The following is a 16,126-nucleotide window of genomic DNA, read 5'->3' as shown; positions in this document are numbered from 1 at the left end:
ATCCCAAATGGTATCTTGCAAAATTCGTAGCATCCATCCGGTGTCACAAAAGCTGTCTTGTGTACGTCTGAGTCAGTGACTTTTACTTGCCAGTATCCTTTAGTCAAATCGATCGTCGAAAAGTACTTGTCGTCTCTCAAGTCGTGGAAAACATCCTGGGCCGTTGTCATAGGTTCAGGATCAAACACCGTTACCTTGTTAAGTTTTCGATAATCGATGCAAATCCTGTTTGATCCATCCTTCTTTCGAACAATAACCACCGGTGACGCATATGATGACGTTGAAGGTCTTATCACTCCTGTGTCTAACATTTCGCGAATATCTTTTCGTAATGATTCGCGCACGTTAAAAGGTACTGCGTAGGGCTTCGATCGTATGGGCTTTTCGTTGGTAAGTTGAATACTGTGTTCAACCAAGTTCATGCATCCGGGCTTTTCAGAAAATACCTCTACATGTGCTTCGACAATCTTCCTGACTTCTTGCTTCTGTGAGTCGGTGAGAGAATCACTGACGACCAGGTCATCGGTTGTTTCATGGTGGGTTCCCAAGTTTAACTCCAGCAATTCGTCGTCGTCCACCGAGTCGGGAATTTCATTATGGCACAAAGCACTCATTACCAGCGCGTCGCTTGTCGTCGATCCATTTTCTTCTGTTGATCCTCGTTGGACGTATTCCTTTAATAAGTTAATGTGGTAAAGCTTAGTACTACCTTTGACGTTTACGCGGTAGTCATTGATTCCAACTTTCCCTTCGACTTGAAACGGTCCCTTCCATTGCATGAGCAACTTGTTGCTATCGGTAGGGAGCAGAACTAAAACCTGATCACCTTCCTTAAGCGTCCGCCTTCTTGCCTTGCGGTCAAAATTCTTCTTGTACCTGGTTTGTGCCCTCACACTTGCTTCTTTGGCGATTTGCATGGTATTTTCCAGTCTCTCTCGAAGCTCAAACACATATTGGTAGCTGCACATGGTTTCTGGATCTGTTGTCTCGTTGGTGAACATGTCCTTGAGGATGTGAAGCGGTCCTCTGACCGTTCGACCATACAGAAGCTCAAACGGCGCAAACCCAGTGGATTCCTGGGGTACTTCACGATAAGCAAACAGTAAGGGATTTACATACCGATGCCATTGCTTCGGCTGCTCGTTGCACAGTCGCTTCAGCATTGTCTTTAAAGTACCATTAAATTTTTCAACTAACCCATTGCATTGCGGAGAATACGGAGTAGTCTTTAGATGGCGCACCTTTAAAAGCCGTTCGACCTCCCTCATGCAGCTGGAGATGAACTGGGTTCCTTGGTCCGATAGCACCTCGTATGGAATGCCCACCCTGCTGTAAATATCAACCAACGCTTCCGCCACATCCTCTGTAGTGATGTTCTTCAACGGCACTGCCTCAGGATACCGGGTGGCGTAATCGACCAAAGTCAGTAAATAGCGATGCCCCTCTTCACTTGGTGGGTGAATTGGGCCGACCAAGTCTACTGCAACTCTTTTAAATGGTTCATCGACTGCTGGCATTCTCTGAAGTGGAACTTTTGCAACTCTCCCCTTGCAAATCGTCTTCTGGCAGACATCGCAGGATTTGCAAAATCGTTGAACATCTCCTCTTACACCAGGCCAGTAAAAATTTCTAAGAATGCGGTCTAGCGTTTTCTTTATACCCATATGGCCACTCATCATGGAGTCATGAGCTACCTCCATTATCTTGCATCGATAAGCCATAGGAACCATCAGCTGTTGAATTGGCTTTCCATAGTTGAACTTAGGATGCCAGAACTCTCTGTACAGGAGGTTCCCCTTTCGAACAAACTTCACATGACCGTCGCCCTGTGACCTTGTCCCTGACTTGTCCCGAAACTTATCCAATGATGCATCTTCATTTTGGGCTTGTAGAAAAGACTCCCGATTTATAACGTCGAATCCTTTGCAGCCAGATATTCTTAAGGGTTTCGTTTGGCCCCGCTCACGTGCTGCGGATCGTGTGACAACTGCACAGGTTTCCACGGGTGCGGCACTCCAGTTTGGATCTGGTGAGCCCCAATTTCTGGTCCCAGGTACGTTGCCAATGATTAGGTCGACGTTTAAGTCGGTCACGCAAATTGCCTCAACCGTACCTGAGTAATAGGGCGTGTCGACTGTATTGAGCGCCACCGGTGCAGGTTCAGCCTTCCCTTTGAAACCCTGGACGTATTGCACTTTTCCCGTTAGTTGGTGATCTGAGACTAAGGACCTACGAATCACTACTGAGGTACATCCCGTATCGCGAATCGTTTCCACCGATCTCTGTCCTACTCGACCCATTGTCGCCTTAAGGTTCTGGTTCCGAACCTGAACAACCAAGGCGTTCTCTGCTCTGTCTGTTTGGTGATGTGGCCCCTCTTCGGTTCTCCTCAAACGACAGTCTCTTGCAATATGTCCTTGAGCGTTGCAGATAAAGCATCGGCGGTCAGTGGGGCCCAACAAAGGATGACTCGCGCCTGGTTGCATTGGTCTACCACAGTTGGAATAATACACAGCAGCTCGGGGATGTTTCGTGTCGCAGCTGTGCCCGCTAATCGTCTTTTTTAACGGCCCAATAAACCTATCGGCCTTTTCCGCGAACTCCTTTAAATCGTTTGATGAGTGCTGCCTCATGTACAGCGACAGTTCCTTGTAACTGTCTTTGTGGAACTTTTCGCGAAGGAAAAGTTCCTTAAGCCCTTTGTAGGTCTTTTCGATGCCGGCCATTTCCACCCAACTATCCAAGTAATTTTCAAACCGCACGAAATACTGGGAAACCGTTTCGCCTTGCTGTTGGGTTTCATTATTAAACTTGTGGCGGTATCCGTCCTCGCGTAATCCATACCGTTCCCGCAACGCACGTTTCAGCACCTCGTAGTCCCTGGCCTCTTCTGCTGACAGTCGAGAGTATACTCCCATCGCTTTTCCCGTCAGCAGTGCACTGAGCCATGGCGCCCATTGGCTTCTCTCCCAACCGCTATTCTCTGCGTATCTCTCAAACCGCAGCAAATATCCGTCCATGTCATCCACATCGTCCACAAATTTGGGAAGCTCTGGACACTTGCCGGCACCAGCGTTACTGCTGCACGTTGTCGAAGTGCTTCTGGTCTCTTCGCGGCTTTGTCTATCTTCCACCTCAAGCTTTTTCATAGCCAGTTCGTGCTCGCGGACTTGTTGCCGCTCTTCCCTTTCTTGTTTTCTTTGCTCATCTTCACGTCTTTTCTGTTCAGCGTCGGCCTCAAGTTTCCTCAGCTCGATCTCAAGTCTCTTTCGCTCAGTCTCGGCTTCACGGTTAAGTCTCCTTTCCTCACGTTCTTCTTCCTTATTTATTTGCTCATCGACGTATTGACGCAAGTCTTGGTCAACCAGTCCCATCTGTTTTTCCGCCTCCACATAACGGTTTATAGACATCATTGCCGATCTTACAGGGGTTAGTGTTCAACTTCGCGTTTTTAAGTCAGTATCCCGGACGAGCCCCCAGATGTCACGTTCCCGTTTGCACGGTTACGCAAAAGATTTGGGACTGACTATCGGAAGTTCTTTAACAACTAACGCTCGTGTACTCTGATCAGCAATAACCACTTTTCCTACACCTTTATTGCCTTATTCAAATAGAATCAACATACAAGAAATATGATTACTTACAGACACAGTAAACGATTGTAAGTTAAACCACTATATCAAATTACAATTGTATAAACACACATACGCTAAACGCCCTACCGTATAAACTTCTACCAGCGCGAGTTTGTATTATAATGACTCGTTTTACAAAACAGGCCTATTTATATCGTTCGAGTCACAATGGCTAGGGTCAAAACGTTAACTCTGCTGGACTTGAACATTTACAACAATAACGGCTGCGGCGAGTGACGGGCGACACAATAAGACTGATACATTGGGCGAAAACAAAGGAAAAGACAGTGTGAGGCTGCAGCCTGCAACAAAAGACTTGGCACGCACAATGAACGTCCGGTGATTGCAAGATAACGTCGCCTGTGAATTAGGTCATGTACTATCGGAGGTCGGTCTATAGCACATTTGTGACACAATGTAAATCACGCTTATATTCTTATGATGACTTCCCTTTGTAAATAGATTCGTCACGCTTTTGTCGCATTCACTCATCAAGTCGTCAATGATCAAAAGTGTTCTCTTCGAAGAGTCAAATTCAGTTGAAAGACCGCGAACAAATTCTACACCGTAACACCAAACCACACGCTCCGCAGGCGGTGTAACCAAGTTCTCACTTATCAAACGCGAAACGAAAAAAGTCTTTCCACAACCCGTCGGACCCGCAACAACACACGTAAATGGATGAATAAACTCCATTCTCAAATGAAAACTAGACTAACAAAATAATCAACGCACACGCTTTATATACAACCAAGTTCCGACTTTTGCGAACGGCGACAAAAACCGCCGCCGGCTCTAGTCCTCTCTCTCTCTCGCGACCGGTCGCGATCTCACAGAACAATGGTGATACGACCACATTAATACCCGCATGACATAATCAACCAACAGGTGACTGTACTAAAATAGGTGGCGGTAGCCACTTGGGTGACGGGACCAAAATAGGTGGCGGTAGCCACTTGGGTGACGGGACCAGGTGGCGGTAGCCACTTGGGGGTGACTGGACCAAACAGGTGGAGGGAGCCCCGGGACGAACCACTACTACTCATATCATTCAGGTTTCCAAGTTGTGCCATTCTTTTGCTTTTAGAAAATATCGTAACAGTGCCCTTTTTATTGTTAACACTGTTGTGTGTTTCTCAAGATATTTTGGTTGACCTAATTTCTCACTTTTAACAACAAACACAAGTCTGATTTACATAATGAATACCACACGTTTACCAAATATACGAAGCAAAGCATGCACCAGATTGCTTCAAATTCACACCACAATTTAATTGTTTTCATGCTTTTATTATTGTGTATGCTAAATCTGTTTTGTGAGTGTTTTTAAAATGGAAGAAAAACTAACAAAAGTGTGATTAAACGAACACCATGTAAAAAGTGAAACTTAGCAGTTTAACTGCAATGAAGAAAAAATACTGTGCATTTCAGATTAAGAAATGACTTAGAAGTTTATTTACGCATTGATATGAAAATCGGAAATTCATTTATGTTGGTGGAGATTTAACGAGTTTAAGCTCGGCTTTGCGATGATTGTTTTGCACCAATTCAATGTAATTTGCCATTTCAGACTTGTTGCCTTCCTCAATAAGATGCCTGTACGCTTCTATCGCTTGCTTGTAGTGTTGACAAGCTGCTTGGTAATTTTTCTGGTGCTTATATGTCACGCCAAGCCCGTTTAGGCAATGAGCGTAGATCAACTGCCTTTTAACTTCTCCACCGAAAACCGTGTTTAAACCTCGTAATGCCTCATTCAGCGTTGCTTCCATACTTTTCCAGTCCTTTGTGCTATGGTAGGTGCACTCCATGTAGAACATGCACCAAGACCAAGTCAAGCATCTGTTTTTCTTGTCAACAGACGATAGCTTTGCAACAATGTTACACAACTGGTAAATGCATTTGATACTGAGGTTAGACAGTATATTTGTGTTTGCTGGATCTTGGGCCATCATCATTTCGCTGACATCAAAAAGCCCCTCACAGCAGCGAACAATTCCGTCCAAAGCGTACGATTTGTTTCGCTTATTTCTGTACAAAGTTCCAGCTATATAGTAAAACAACAATGCAAGGAGGAACTTATTTTTCTTTGTAAGCTTTGCGGCGTACACTTCGGCACTGTCGGCCGCAGATATTGGACTAGATTCGATGATCCTCAGCAGTTCGGATGCCACAGTAAAGTTGTTGTTAAATTGGCCGTTGGTCGCGAAGTCCACGTAGCGCTGCATCAGCGATGAAGCCGTTTTGACTACAACATAAACAAAAACTTGTCAAATATCTAGACACTTTTAAAACTATGTTTTTGAGACTAGAAACACGTCTTACAATCGTTATGAAATATTTCTCTAAAAGATGGATCTTCTTGCAGTTGTTTCAACACTGCATCTGAAAGATTAGGAAACAAGGATTAGTAAACGTATGTCTTATAGTTATATACCAGGGATTTATAGTTATACCAGGGATTTAGCAATAACGAACTGGAAAACAACGCGTTGCCCATATGATTGACTTTTTCCTTGCAGCATGGAAATGCTTATGAGACGCCTCACCAGCAAAGACTTTGCCCACTATATGATAAACAGACTTAAATATGGAATTTTGAACATACCTTCTGATGCAACAACTAAAGGTTGGTCATCTTGCACTCGAACACCTATGAAAGTACGGCTTTCCGGCATAAATCTGTCAAGCGAAACCCATTGTCCTGTGAGGTTTGAAGCATCGTCTACAGGAGTCATATGTTTCATGGCTTTCATGACACTACTGATAATCTCAAAACGTTGATATTTGGCCAGTTGCTCACTTAATCGCTTCGCGACTTCCAACATATTAGGCCTATCTTCCGGGTTTTGTTCCCAGCACTTTTTCATCACGTCTTCCATCACCTGAATACTTTCTAGATCTTTACCACTTGATTTTTTCTTCAGGAGCTCAATCTCTGCAGTGTCAGGTCGAATTCCTGACTTAACTGCTTCCACAAAGACATCTTTAGCTGTATTGAATGGGAAACGTCGGGTCAAAAGCATATGGGTAGTAATTCCAAAACCATAAGTGTCTTGCTCTTTTCTCAAAGGCAAACTGGGTTGGCATAGTACCTCTGGAGCAGTATAAGCTAAAGTGTATTGATCACGTTTGGGATTGGGAGCTGACGTAACTGCAGTTGTGTAGTTACATATTTTTGCCCCACCGAAGTCAGATAATCTACAATGCAACTCTTTTGCCAGAAGGACATTGCCTGGCTTCACATCAGTATGTACCATGCGTTTTTCCTTGCTAAAGTTATGGACGTGTGCCAGGCCTTTTGCCATTTCCGTGCACATTTGCAAAAGAAGTGGCACCGACAGTTCAATGTTTGAGTTCAACAATACAGTCGTGAGATTGCCATAGTCGCAACACTCCATGATAATAGCATTTCCACCCGACCATTCTGTCCAGCCAAATACACGAACAATATATTCGTTGTTTGATCTTTGAAGACAGGCAAGTTCGCTTTTAACCCTGTGTGACAGCAGCTAGTTAAAACGTTACTAACCAAGGTAAATCTAAAAATCGTTTCCAAACGGACCAGCAGCATAGAACGATTGATTTTGCTATTAATTTCTAGTGTAGTAGGGAAATTTTACAAAGGTAAAAGTTTTAAGGTTTGACAAAGTAGAATGCTACTTACTGTTCCTCCATAGCTTGGCCACCCCTAGCAGGAAAACACTTTAATGCAACTTGACCTAAAACTTGATGAGTTGCAAGTATCACTACAGCATAAGTACCCGATCCAAGATTACCAGCACTTCCAGTAAAACACTGAAATTCTTCTGCGTCGTACTTTTGCAACTGACAATAGCAAAATAACAACTTAGGCTCGCAAAACTAGGCAAAAATGCACTAACTGATATGCCTTCGATAACTTACTTCAATTTTCTTTGCCATTTTGTGAGATGGTACAGTACGTATAGCGGCTACAGTAACTCAGAACTCATTTGTTTCGTTCATTACTTGGTAAACCTTTAACTGGCTTGAATAAACCGGGCGCCTTTTGTTCCTGGTTGGGAACTGTCACCTGAGAGTTAGTGTCAACAGGGCGACACATTCAACGTGCAAACATGTTCACAACCGTGAAGCTAAAATATATCCTTTGGAGTTTGGTACGTCAAATAACCTGATATGCCCTTTTTATCTTTCAATTGAAATATCCCCATAAATAGTATTTTGCTGTTAAATTTCTGAATGTTGTGTTTTAGGTTTTCCTTTAATTTTAAATATTTGCAAACCGTTTAGTTTAGTTTACTGCGCTTGGTGATAGGCAAACAAGTGTGACTGTACAAAAAATACGTTTTGTTTGCGTACTTACAAATAAGTTTTCCTGTGGCAATGGTCCTAAAAAATAAAAGCAAGTAACAATGAAAAGCACCAGTAAGTCACTACACTGTAACGTGGCGTAGAACAAAATTGGACCAAGGCCAACAAATTTGAATTGAAACAAATATTTTCAAAAATTATACCCAATTCACGAGAAATTGATTTTCTTTACTAAACACACTTGTTTTAGTTTTGTTGTTTCCGTTTAATCACAGATACTACGTGTATGTAGTATCTTTGGTTTAATCTCCCAAAAATGTTACTATTCTTGGCACAAAATTTTTGTATGATATCTATAGTGCTGTGTCAAAATGTACAGTCCGAGTCTTCAGCGCTTTTTGGGTTTGTGTTAATATTCCTGATAAAAGTGAAGCATTTTTGCGTTAGATGTATTATCAGAAAGGTTATATGTTTTTGTATTTGCGCCTACAAATACAGAAACAGCCTATAAAAAAGTTCATGGTCGCAGTGTTGTTTGTTTTTCAATGGTAAACATTGAATGATGACAAAACAATGCGAAAGTTCATTTAACTTTTGTTTTGTTAAATTCTTTAAAATGCTACGATAAAAAGAGGCTTATCACAGTGTTTACTGTCACATGTCAGCAATGTTATTGTGCAATACATCAAACAATTCAAACTTAGCCCTATTTACAGGCGATAAGAGTTCTATCAAACCTTAGCGAATTTACCAAGTCAATGCAAGTGCTAAACTAGAAATTAGACTGTCCTGTTTTTGTAGCAGCAAATATTAAAAGTTCATCCCATTTTTGAACTATGTAAACAATATAGTCTTATTGTGTTTGTGAATAAACTTGTTTATTTTGTTATTTGCTTAATGTTTCTTAAAGTTGTCAGGAATATAACCTTTATATTTATTATTATTATTGCTTTGTTGGTGATTTTGTTCATGATAAATAGTTGGTTTCAATTTAGACTAATATTGATTTGTGATTGTTTGGTCACATGAGATATGGCTTCACATGAATCGCCATCAATCACTACCTATCCAGCCAATGTACCCAATGCCTCCGTAAACTTGGTGAAAGAATCAACTGCAGCACTGCCTCCACCTGCTAACACCGTTCATCACATTGCATGCACCTCTGCAACTGCAGTCACTTCAAATGCTCTTGACAAAAATTTTGTCGAACACAGTTTATCACCAAACAAAGCAGCAGGTAGCCTAGTTTCAATACTTTTGGTAGTATGTGTATAATGGACAAAAAGTCCAGATATGGGTCTACCCTAAAATACACAATTTATAGGCAATCTACTAAAAACATAATGTAGATGTTGATGGTTAGGGCTATTAGGGTCGGGGTGTGGGTTTGCATTAAAAATAAAATTATAATTCAATCACAGATACCTATTTGGGCTTAATACCCCTACAAGTGTTAACATGGCATACCATATGGTGTTTAGTACCACCCTCAAACTGTATAAGAATATTAAGCCCATAAGGGGTATCTGAGATTAAATTATAGTGTTACTTTTATGTCTTAATGAATCATTATAGGTGTGCAGCACGATATTCAAGTTCAGAATCTATAGATATAAATGAATAATGGTAATCTTGTTTTTGTATAAAAGTATGATTATTGGTCACTATTACTAACTTTTATAACTACCTTTTGTTTTTTTGTCTTAGTATAATGTAACGTGCCACAGTAAAAAAATTGGACTAATCAATTGTTAAAAAAACTAAATGTTGTTCGAACAGAAAGTGCTGTAGCAGCAGCTATAAGCTCAAACAAGTATGTGAAACTAAATGTTGGTGGGTCGCTTCACTACACAACTATGGGGACACTGACCAAGGAAGATAACATGCTGAGAGCCATGTTCAGCGGAAGAATGGTTGTCCTATCTGACAGTGAAGGTAGAATGTGATAATTTTGCAGAAATTTGGATAAGGATATGTTTGATTCTTGTTAATAACAAAGTGATCAGCAGCAATTTTGATATTCATCAATTTTGCCACAAGAAAGTGTACACCTAAAGGGCAAAATTGATCAATCAGTGTCAATTTTATGTCAACAGTAACTATGTACGATTTACAACCAGGCATGTTATTGGCCACCAACACTATCATACATTACTCTAGTTTTTAGCCTGATTTTGAATACAAGTTTTGGTGCTAGTTTCATGGTGAATTGCTGGGCAGTAAAGTTCTGTCGACGAATAAACTTGTGGCATTGCTTTTAAGGCTGGATACTTATCGATCGATGTGGAAAACACTTCAGTGCAATACTCAATTACCTTAGAGATGGCTCCATTTTCCTGCCAGATAATCGATATGAAATAGCTGAGCTTCTTGCTGAGGCCAAGTATTATCTAATTCAAGGTAACAATAACTTATATTTTTTTCCATGAACATGGCAGGTTACTTAACAAGCTTAATGTCATTATAAATCAAGGGCATTTACACTTTTTAACTATGTTTAACATTTTTTGCTAATTTGTCAAAAGTCATTTACTTACCCTCTTGGTTTGGTTTAGTAGTTTTAGTCTAAGAAATCAATGGAGTAAGAGAAAATTCCTATGAGTTGGAATGTGCCCATTTACCTTTTAAATCTGCAACAGTAATTTTAATAAACATACCCACGTTCAAAAAATTCAAAACAAAAGTGTATGGTGAGGCATTTGCAGAAATCCACTAATGAAAGTATGTACTTGTAGGTTTGGTTCTGCAATGTGAATCAGCATTGGAAAGAAAAAGTGATGAAATTGATCCTATTTGTCGGGTTCCAATCATTACATGCCTCAAGGAGGAACAAGAATTGGTTCGAAACACAAGGCGACCTATTGTCAAGTTCATGTACAACCGTGGAAACAACAAATATTCATACACAAAGTAATACAGCATACTAATTGTGAGGCAGTGCTCATTGGTTCAATTTAGCCAACAATAGGTGTAAAAGATGCAAAAATTGAATATGCATTGTGGGTTTGTGAAACAATGAATGCTGAATAAATAGATACCTTATTGTCTAAAACTCTAAGCCAGTGGTTCTCATCTTTTTTATTGTTGGTCCAAATGGTAGTTTTTTAAGTGTGTTAGGAGCCACAAAAAAACAAGATCCCAGAAAATCACTAAAGATGATTACCTTGAAATCAAAAAATAGCAATCTTTCGTGGTTTTCTGAGGTCTGGTGCGAGCCACAAAATAAGTAGTTGAGAGATACATATAACCCTGAGAGCCAAGGTTGAGAATCACTACTCTAAGCATACAACTTTTTTCACTGTAGGGCCTTAAGTTAATCTAAAACTTCTTGCTGACAGGGCAATTGTGCTTCCTGTTTTAAATCCTTAGATCCAGAAATGATTTCACCACATAGTTTATAGTTGTTTGTTTTTGCAGTTCATCTGATGATAACATGTTGAAAAACCTGGAATTGTTTGATAAGCTGTCGCTGCGTTTCAATGGTCGTATTTTGTTCATGAAAAACATTATTGGTGATGACATTTGTGAATGGTCATATTATGGAAATCATCGAAAAGTAGCTGAAATTTGCTGCACCTCCATTGTTTATGCGACAGAAAAGAAACAAACAAAGGTAATGTGTTTTCTTTTACACAGGTTAAATCGAGTCCTAAAAAAAAAAAATAGTAGTAGTAGCACAATTTGTGGAAGATTGTGTTGGAAAGTTTGCTAAAACATACAAAACATTTTTTTTTTGGAAAAAGTAGCATAATGGATAATGGTTTAGTATGTTGTATTTCTGCACAGTTTTACAGAATTTATCATATCTTCGTGTATATTGTCGTATCTTCGTGTATAATTAATATCGATGCATTTTCTGATACACAGTTTTGCTGCTGCATGGAAAGAAATTTGATTTTTCGCTCTTTGATTCTTTATACATTAGCAGACAGTTTGATTCGTATCATCACTGTATACGGCCGCATTTATTATTGTTGTAATGTTGGATACCAAACAAAAAGAACAGCACAAAAAAATTTAATGCTTGAATTCATGTTGGATACCAGTATTTCTTTGTTGTTTTGTGGATGTATAAGTCGTTGTGGTTATGTTAGTCCAAGGTTGCGTGATTTTCAAATAACTATTTACTGTTACCAGGTTGATTTTCCTGAGGCGCGTATATACGAAGAAACCTTAAATGTTTTATTATTTGAACCCGACCGTCCAAGTCCAGGCCTTATCATAGCACACACAGAGAACAACTCCGACAACACCCGAATCACACACCATTGCCAGAGCGATGACGATTTAGATGAGTCGTCACGTTCACACCGAGTGAGGCGCATCCATGTCAACAGCAACCGACCAGTGTGAAAATAAAGTGGCCCCAAGAGTTTTTGGTTTTATATCCCTGCTGCTGTTAAAGAGTATTTTATAGTTATATCAAAGTTTACAGAATTATCGTTGTTGTGATATTTGGTATCTTCGTGTGGTCCTCTTTATGGTTGAGCAGACGGTTAGGTAACCGTGATTACAGGGTAAATGCATTTGTTTGTAATCTCGTACGTACATCGTACAGTGTACATTGCATTTTTATGTTGTACACGATGTGCTTATAATGTAAACGTTAAGTAACTGCTTTTCACACGAATGCCCATTGGGGTGACTTTCCATTTATTTAAACAGTATTTTTTCTGTTAGCAGTGTTTTTTGTCTATTTTTTATTGATTTTTTGTCAACTCTGCATAGCAAGTTTCCAATGTCTTGCTTTGCTAAAATGCTCAGATGATTGCAGTCTACGGAGTACAGTGCAAGCATGGACATACAATTAAGTCACTATAAGCTGCATGTTTTTATTGATATTACAACAGCCTACATATATGTAGGGGCCTATTCTCGGAATAACTCAACATATTTTGCTGCCAACCTCATTAGACACATTATATCTTGGTTAGGTTTTATAGTTCGGCCCACTGTTTCACAGCCCGAACCCGTGATTCAAATGGGTCTGTGAAACGTTTTCGTGATTTCGTGAAAGGTTTTCAAGAACCCACGTCGCAAGTTCTTTGAAATTTGTTTTCTTTTTAAAGCATACAAAATGCTAGGTGTTCTTAAATTGCCCATCTTTCGCTCATACAGTATGTAGGCAGGCCTACCTACCCCACAATACTAGACCAAAAAATATTGTCGCAGGTGTGATTCTTAACCAAATGTATTGAAAGGGTTCTTAGACCACTAAATTTTGCTATGTTGTTCCATTGCAAGGCGGAAACCACGAACTGTTCATAAAAAGGAGACAATTTTGGACGGAAACTATTTTTTTTATTTGTAAATCGTTTAAAAATTATAGTACACCATTTCATGTATAGCAAACCCACATAGATGCTTAAAAATATGTCATTTAAACATGCGAATGGGCGAATTTTCGGTAAAGGGTTGTAATAAAATTATGTAAAACAAACAGCACATATTTACAACACGATAAAACAAGTTATTTAGAACTTGCGAGCAAAACTTTGGCAGGACACGATTAAAGTAATTTGGTATTGTCATTTTTTAAAAATTATTATTCACAAAACGATTTTGCGAGCCAAAAATGCGGTTGTTACAAGAAAAAGTTTAACGAAGTCAGCGTTTGAAATTGCAGTTTTGAGTGGTGTATCAAATAAAAACGGATAAATTGACCATAAAGTTTTGAATTTATGCTTGAATCTACCGATTTATTTGTAAAAAAATAAAAACGTCGATTCAAGCAGCTTTTTTTGAGCACTCCATCCCTCGCCTGGCACGTTTCCATCGTGAAGAAGGCCAGAGAAATCTCCGCAGTAGGTTTCGAAAAAAGTATATCCGGACGAACCTAGGCAAGCTTGAGAGGGATACCCGAAGGTTGACTTCATGCGAGTTCCGGGGCAAATCGCGTAAGCATTTTGATTATAGCTTATGGGCCTGACCTGCATGTTTCAATAAAGTAGTTAATAATTATTCAATTATAGGCTTGGAGATCATACATTACGTAGTAAACCTGGGTGATACCTGATTTTAGATCGTGATCAGATTGTAAAAGTTACAGTAAACTTCAATTGATCCGGACCCGTTCGAACCAAAAATCTATCCGGATTAGGCGATGATCCGATGTCTATTAGTTAAAGACTTCTCCACGACCAATTATCTGTACCCCAAGTTTAATCTAAGTTAGGTGAAGATCTTAATTAACCTAGTTTTATCAAGGTTTCCTTTATTTTGAACTTTCAAATCTGAATGCTATATAATCGGCTTTCTCCCCAGTTTAAACCCCATAAAAAAAACGATAAAACGCTTGGAACCACTGTCTTCAATGATTACGGATTTTAAATGTTATCACTTTACTTTAGGAATAAACTTTTTTTGAAAATACCTGAATATATCCTACGTCAACATGCACTTTGAGATTAGGCGGAAGCAGTTGGGAGAGTTCAGCAGAAGAACCGCGATCGAAAACCACAGGAGGGCTTGGTCCGTTGTCTGCAGGATAGCTGTAAGTTTGTGACACAATCGGATAACGATCAGCGTACAGACTCCGTAGGTTGCCCCCATACTGAGATAGAAATCCATTTGTCGTTCGGTATTTAAGATACGACGATGTGTTATACTGCACTAATGGGGTACCATTAGGCGTATGCCAAATCATCAGATTTTCCGCTTGTAACTCGAAGTAGGCTGGACTCTTGTAATCATCACTGGTTGCCGAAGCGAAGTGGCCAAAGGTGTTCCAGTTCTCCCAATTCCCGTCGCCGTGGTTACCCTTCTTTTTCCAGCCCTGCTCGGTCGACCAGCGATCTCCTCTAGTGCATCTTCCCCCACCCTCTCTCATGTTGTTTTCATGGACGGAGGCTACTAGAGTCCAACCACCACCTTCAGTTTGCATGTCGCAGTACACCTGGTACTTGTAGCCACTCTCACTTCGTAACTCGTAAACCCCATCGCTGGAACTTGGATCCGCAAGCTTTATGTCTTTGCAGCTTCTGCAATCCGATCTTAACGGATTTGGAGCTTGTTTAAAACTTGCCAGGTTTCCTACACAAAGTAAAAAACAATTATCTATATTCATCTCCAAATTTCTTTTAAAACCGATTGAAAATTTTAAAGAAAACCTAGTTTACCAGCATGTTGCGCAACTTTTGTGTACATTTGAATTGCTCCATGCACTGTTTATTTGATTTGTATGTCAACAAGATTAACACGCAATAAGCAAATCGAGCAACTCTAGTTTATTTTACTTCATTTAAGTTGAACTTGAAAACTTACTTATTGTATCCTCCAGTTCTGAAATTCTTCTTGTTGCTGAATGCATTGATGAGCAGTTGCATTGAAGAACATCACCCGGTGGCCCCACCTTTCCGGGGGGTCCGGGGGGTCCGGGGGGTCCACGCGCGGGACCTTCAGCTGGGTCAATGGGGTTTCCACAGGTAAGAGTACACCCTTGGTGCATTTGGGCAACAGCGCATGGTACAAGCCACACCAGAAAAGAAATAAAGCTGATCCGCAAGACGTTGATCAGCAGCATATTTGTTTTTCTTGTTTTCTAACGTTTGGTTGATGCACACGTAATAAACAGCATAAACGTTATGAAACGAAACTAAAAATGTCAAATGGAAGCAACATTACTTTAACATGAGTTGCAAAAAGCAGTCAGTCCATACAATATATTTTGCATTTTGTTTCGAATAACAAATAAAAATACAATGCTTTTTACGACTTTTAGAAAGCTTTGAAGTGCGGCTACATTGCTTGACTGTCTAAATCTAAAGCCGTCCAGTTGCAAGGTTGCGTTTTTGATACCGAGATTTTTCTGTTCGGATTTGCCGAAATCAGCAAAACACTCTGTGAGGCATTGCAGATAAGTTTGTGCGAACACAGCTTTTTCATTTACATGGATTTGTATTCGGAATGGCTGTGTCAGGTGGTTTCAACATATGTTGTGAAACTGCTTACTTGAAAACAAGCAAGATATGAAAAAAGCTACTTAATAATAAGATTGAAATGAGAGTCTTTCAACAACAAGCTTCAGGGTTTTGGATAGATGTACATTTGTTAATCGCGCCAGCAAGTTATTTAGTAAAGCATTAGCTTTTGCGTTGCCCAGTATATTTCATTATTCGTAATTAAAGGATCAAGTTCATAGACTCTTTCACAAACATATCCCAAAATTCTTCCGTTTAAAGTGAACCTTTTTCCTTTTA

The 16,126-nt window shown here is 40.0% G+C and overlaps 3 protein-coding genes and 1 pseudogene across 3 annotated transcripts; 1 reads left to right on the top strand and 3 right to left on the bottom strand.

Moving 5' to 3' along the window:
• Positions 1–5: 5 nt before the first annotated feature.
• LOC145212900 (uncharacterized) lies at positions 6–4,438 on the bottom strand (the record flags this gene model as incomplete). Its single annotated transcript, XM_080081144.1, has 1 exon — positions 6–4,438. A coding segment is annotated over exon 1 (3,408 nt), but the record flags the coding sequence as incomplete, so codon positions are not given.
• Positions 4,439–4,791: 353 nt separating this feature from the next.
• On the bottom strand, positions 4,792–8,032 carry LOC145213446 (uncharacterized). Its single transcript, XM_080081730.1, has 5 exons — positions 7,539–8,032; positions 7,300–7,460; positions 6,241–7,130; positions 5,958–6,017; positions 4,792–5,880 (listed from the first exon to the last, which is right to left on the bottom strand). Exons 1-5 carry the CDS (start codon positions 7,554–7,556, stop codon positions 5,123–5,125), a joined length of 1,887 nt encoding a protein of 628 aa, XP_079937856.1. The 5' UTR covers positions 7,557–8,032; the 3' UTR covers positions 4,792–5,122.
• Positions 8,033–8,881: 849 nt separating this feature from the next.
• Positions 8,882–13,094, top strand: LOC145213447 (BTB/POZ domain-containing adapter for CUL3-mediated RhoA degradation protein 3-like). The gene is made up of 6 exons (XM_080081731.1): positions 8,882–9,165; positions 9,708–9,863; positions 10,191–10,328; positions 10,664–10,838; positions 11,346–11,541; positions 12,066–13,094. The coding sequence occupies exons 1-6, from the start codon at positions 8,958–8,960 to the stop codon at positions 12,279–12,281; spliced, it is 1,089 nt and encodes a 362-aa protein (XP_079937857.1). The 5' UTR covers positions 8,882–8,957; the 3' UTR covers positions 12,282–13,094.
• A 462-nt stretch (positions 13,095–13,556) lies between these two features.
• On the bottom strand, positions 13,557–15,375 carry LOC145212899 (intelectin-1 pseudogene; annotated as a pseudogene).
• Between the last annotated feature and the right edge of the window lie 751 nt (positions 15,376–16,126).

The sequence above is a fragment of the Phallusia mammillata genome, chromosome 2, assembly GCF_965637545.1.
Source record: "Phallusia mammillata chromosome 2, kaPhaMamm4.hap1.1, whole genome shotgun sequence".
Classification (NCBI taxonomy): domain Eukaryota; kingdom Metazoa; phylum Chordata; class Ascidiacea; order Phlebobranchia; family Ascidiidae; genus Phallusia; species Phallusia mammillata.
Note: the sequence above shows the minus strand (reverse complement) of the source record. Positions and strands in the feature narration are given on the sequence as shown.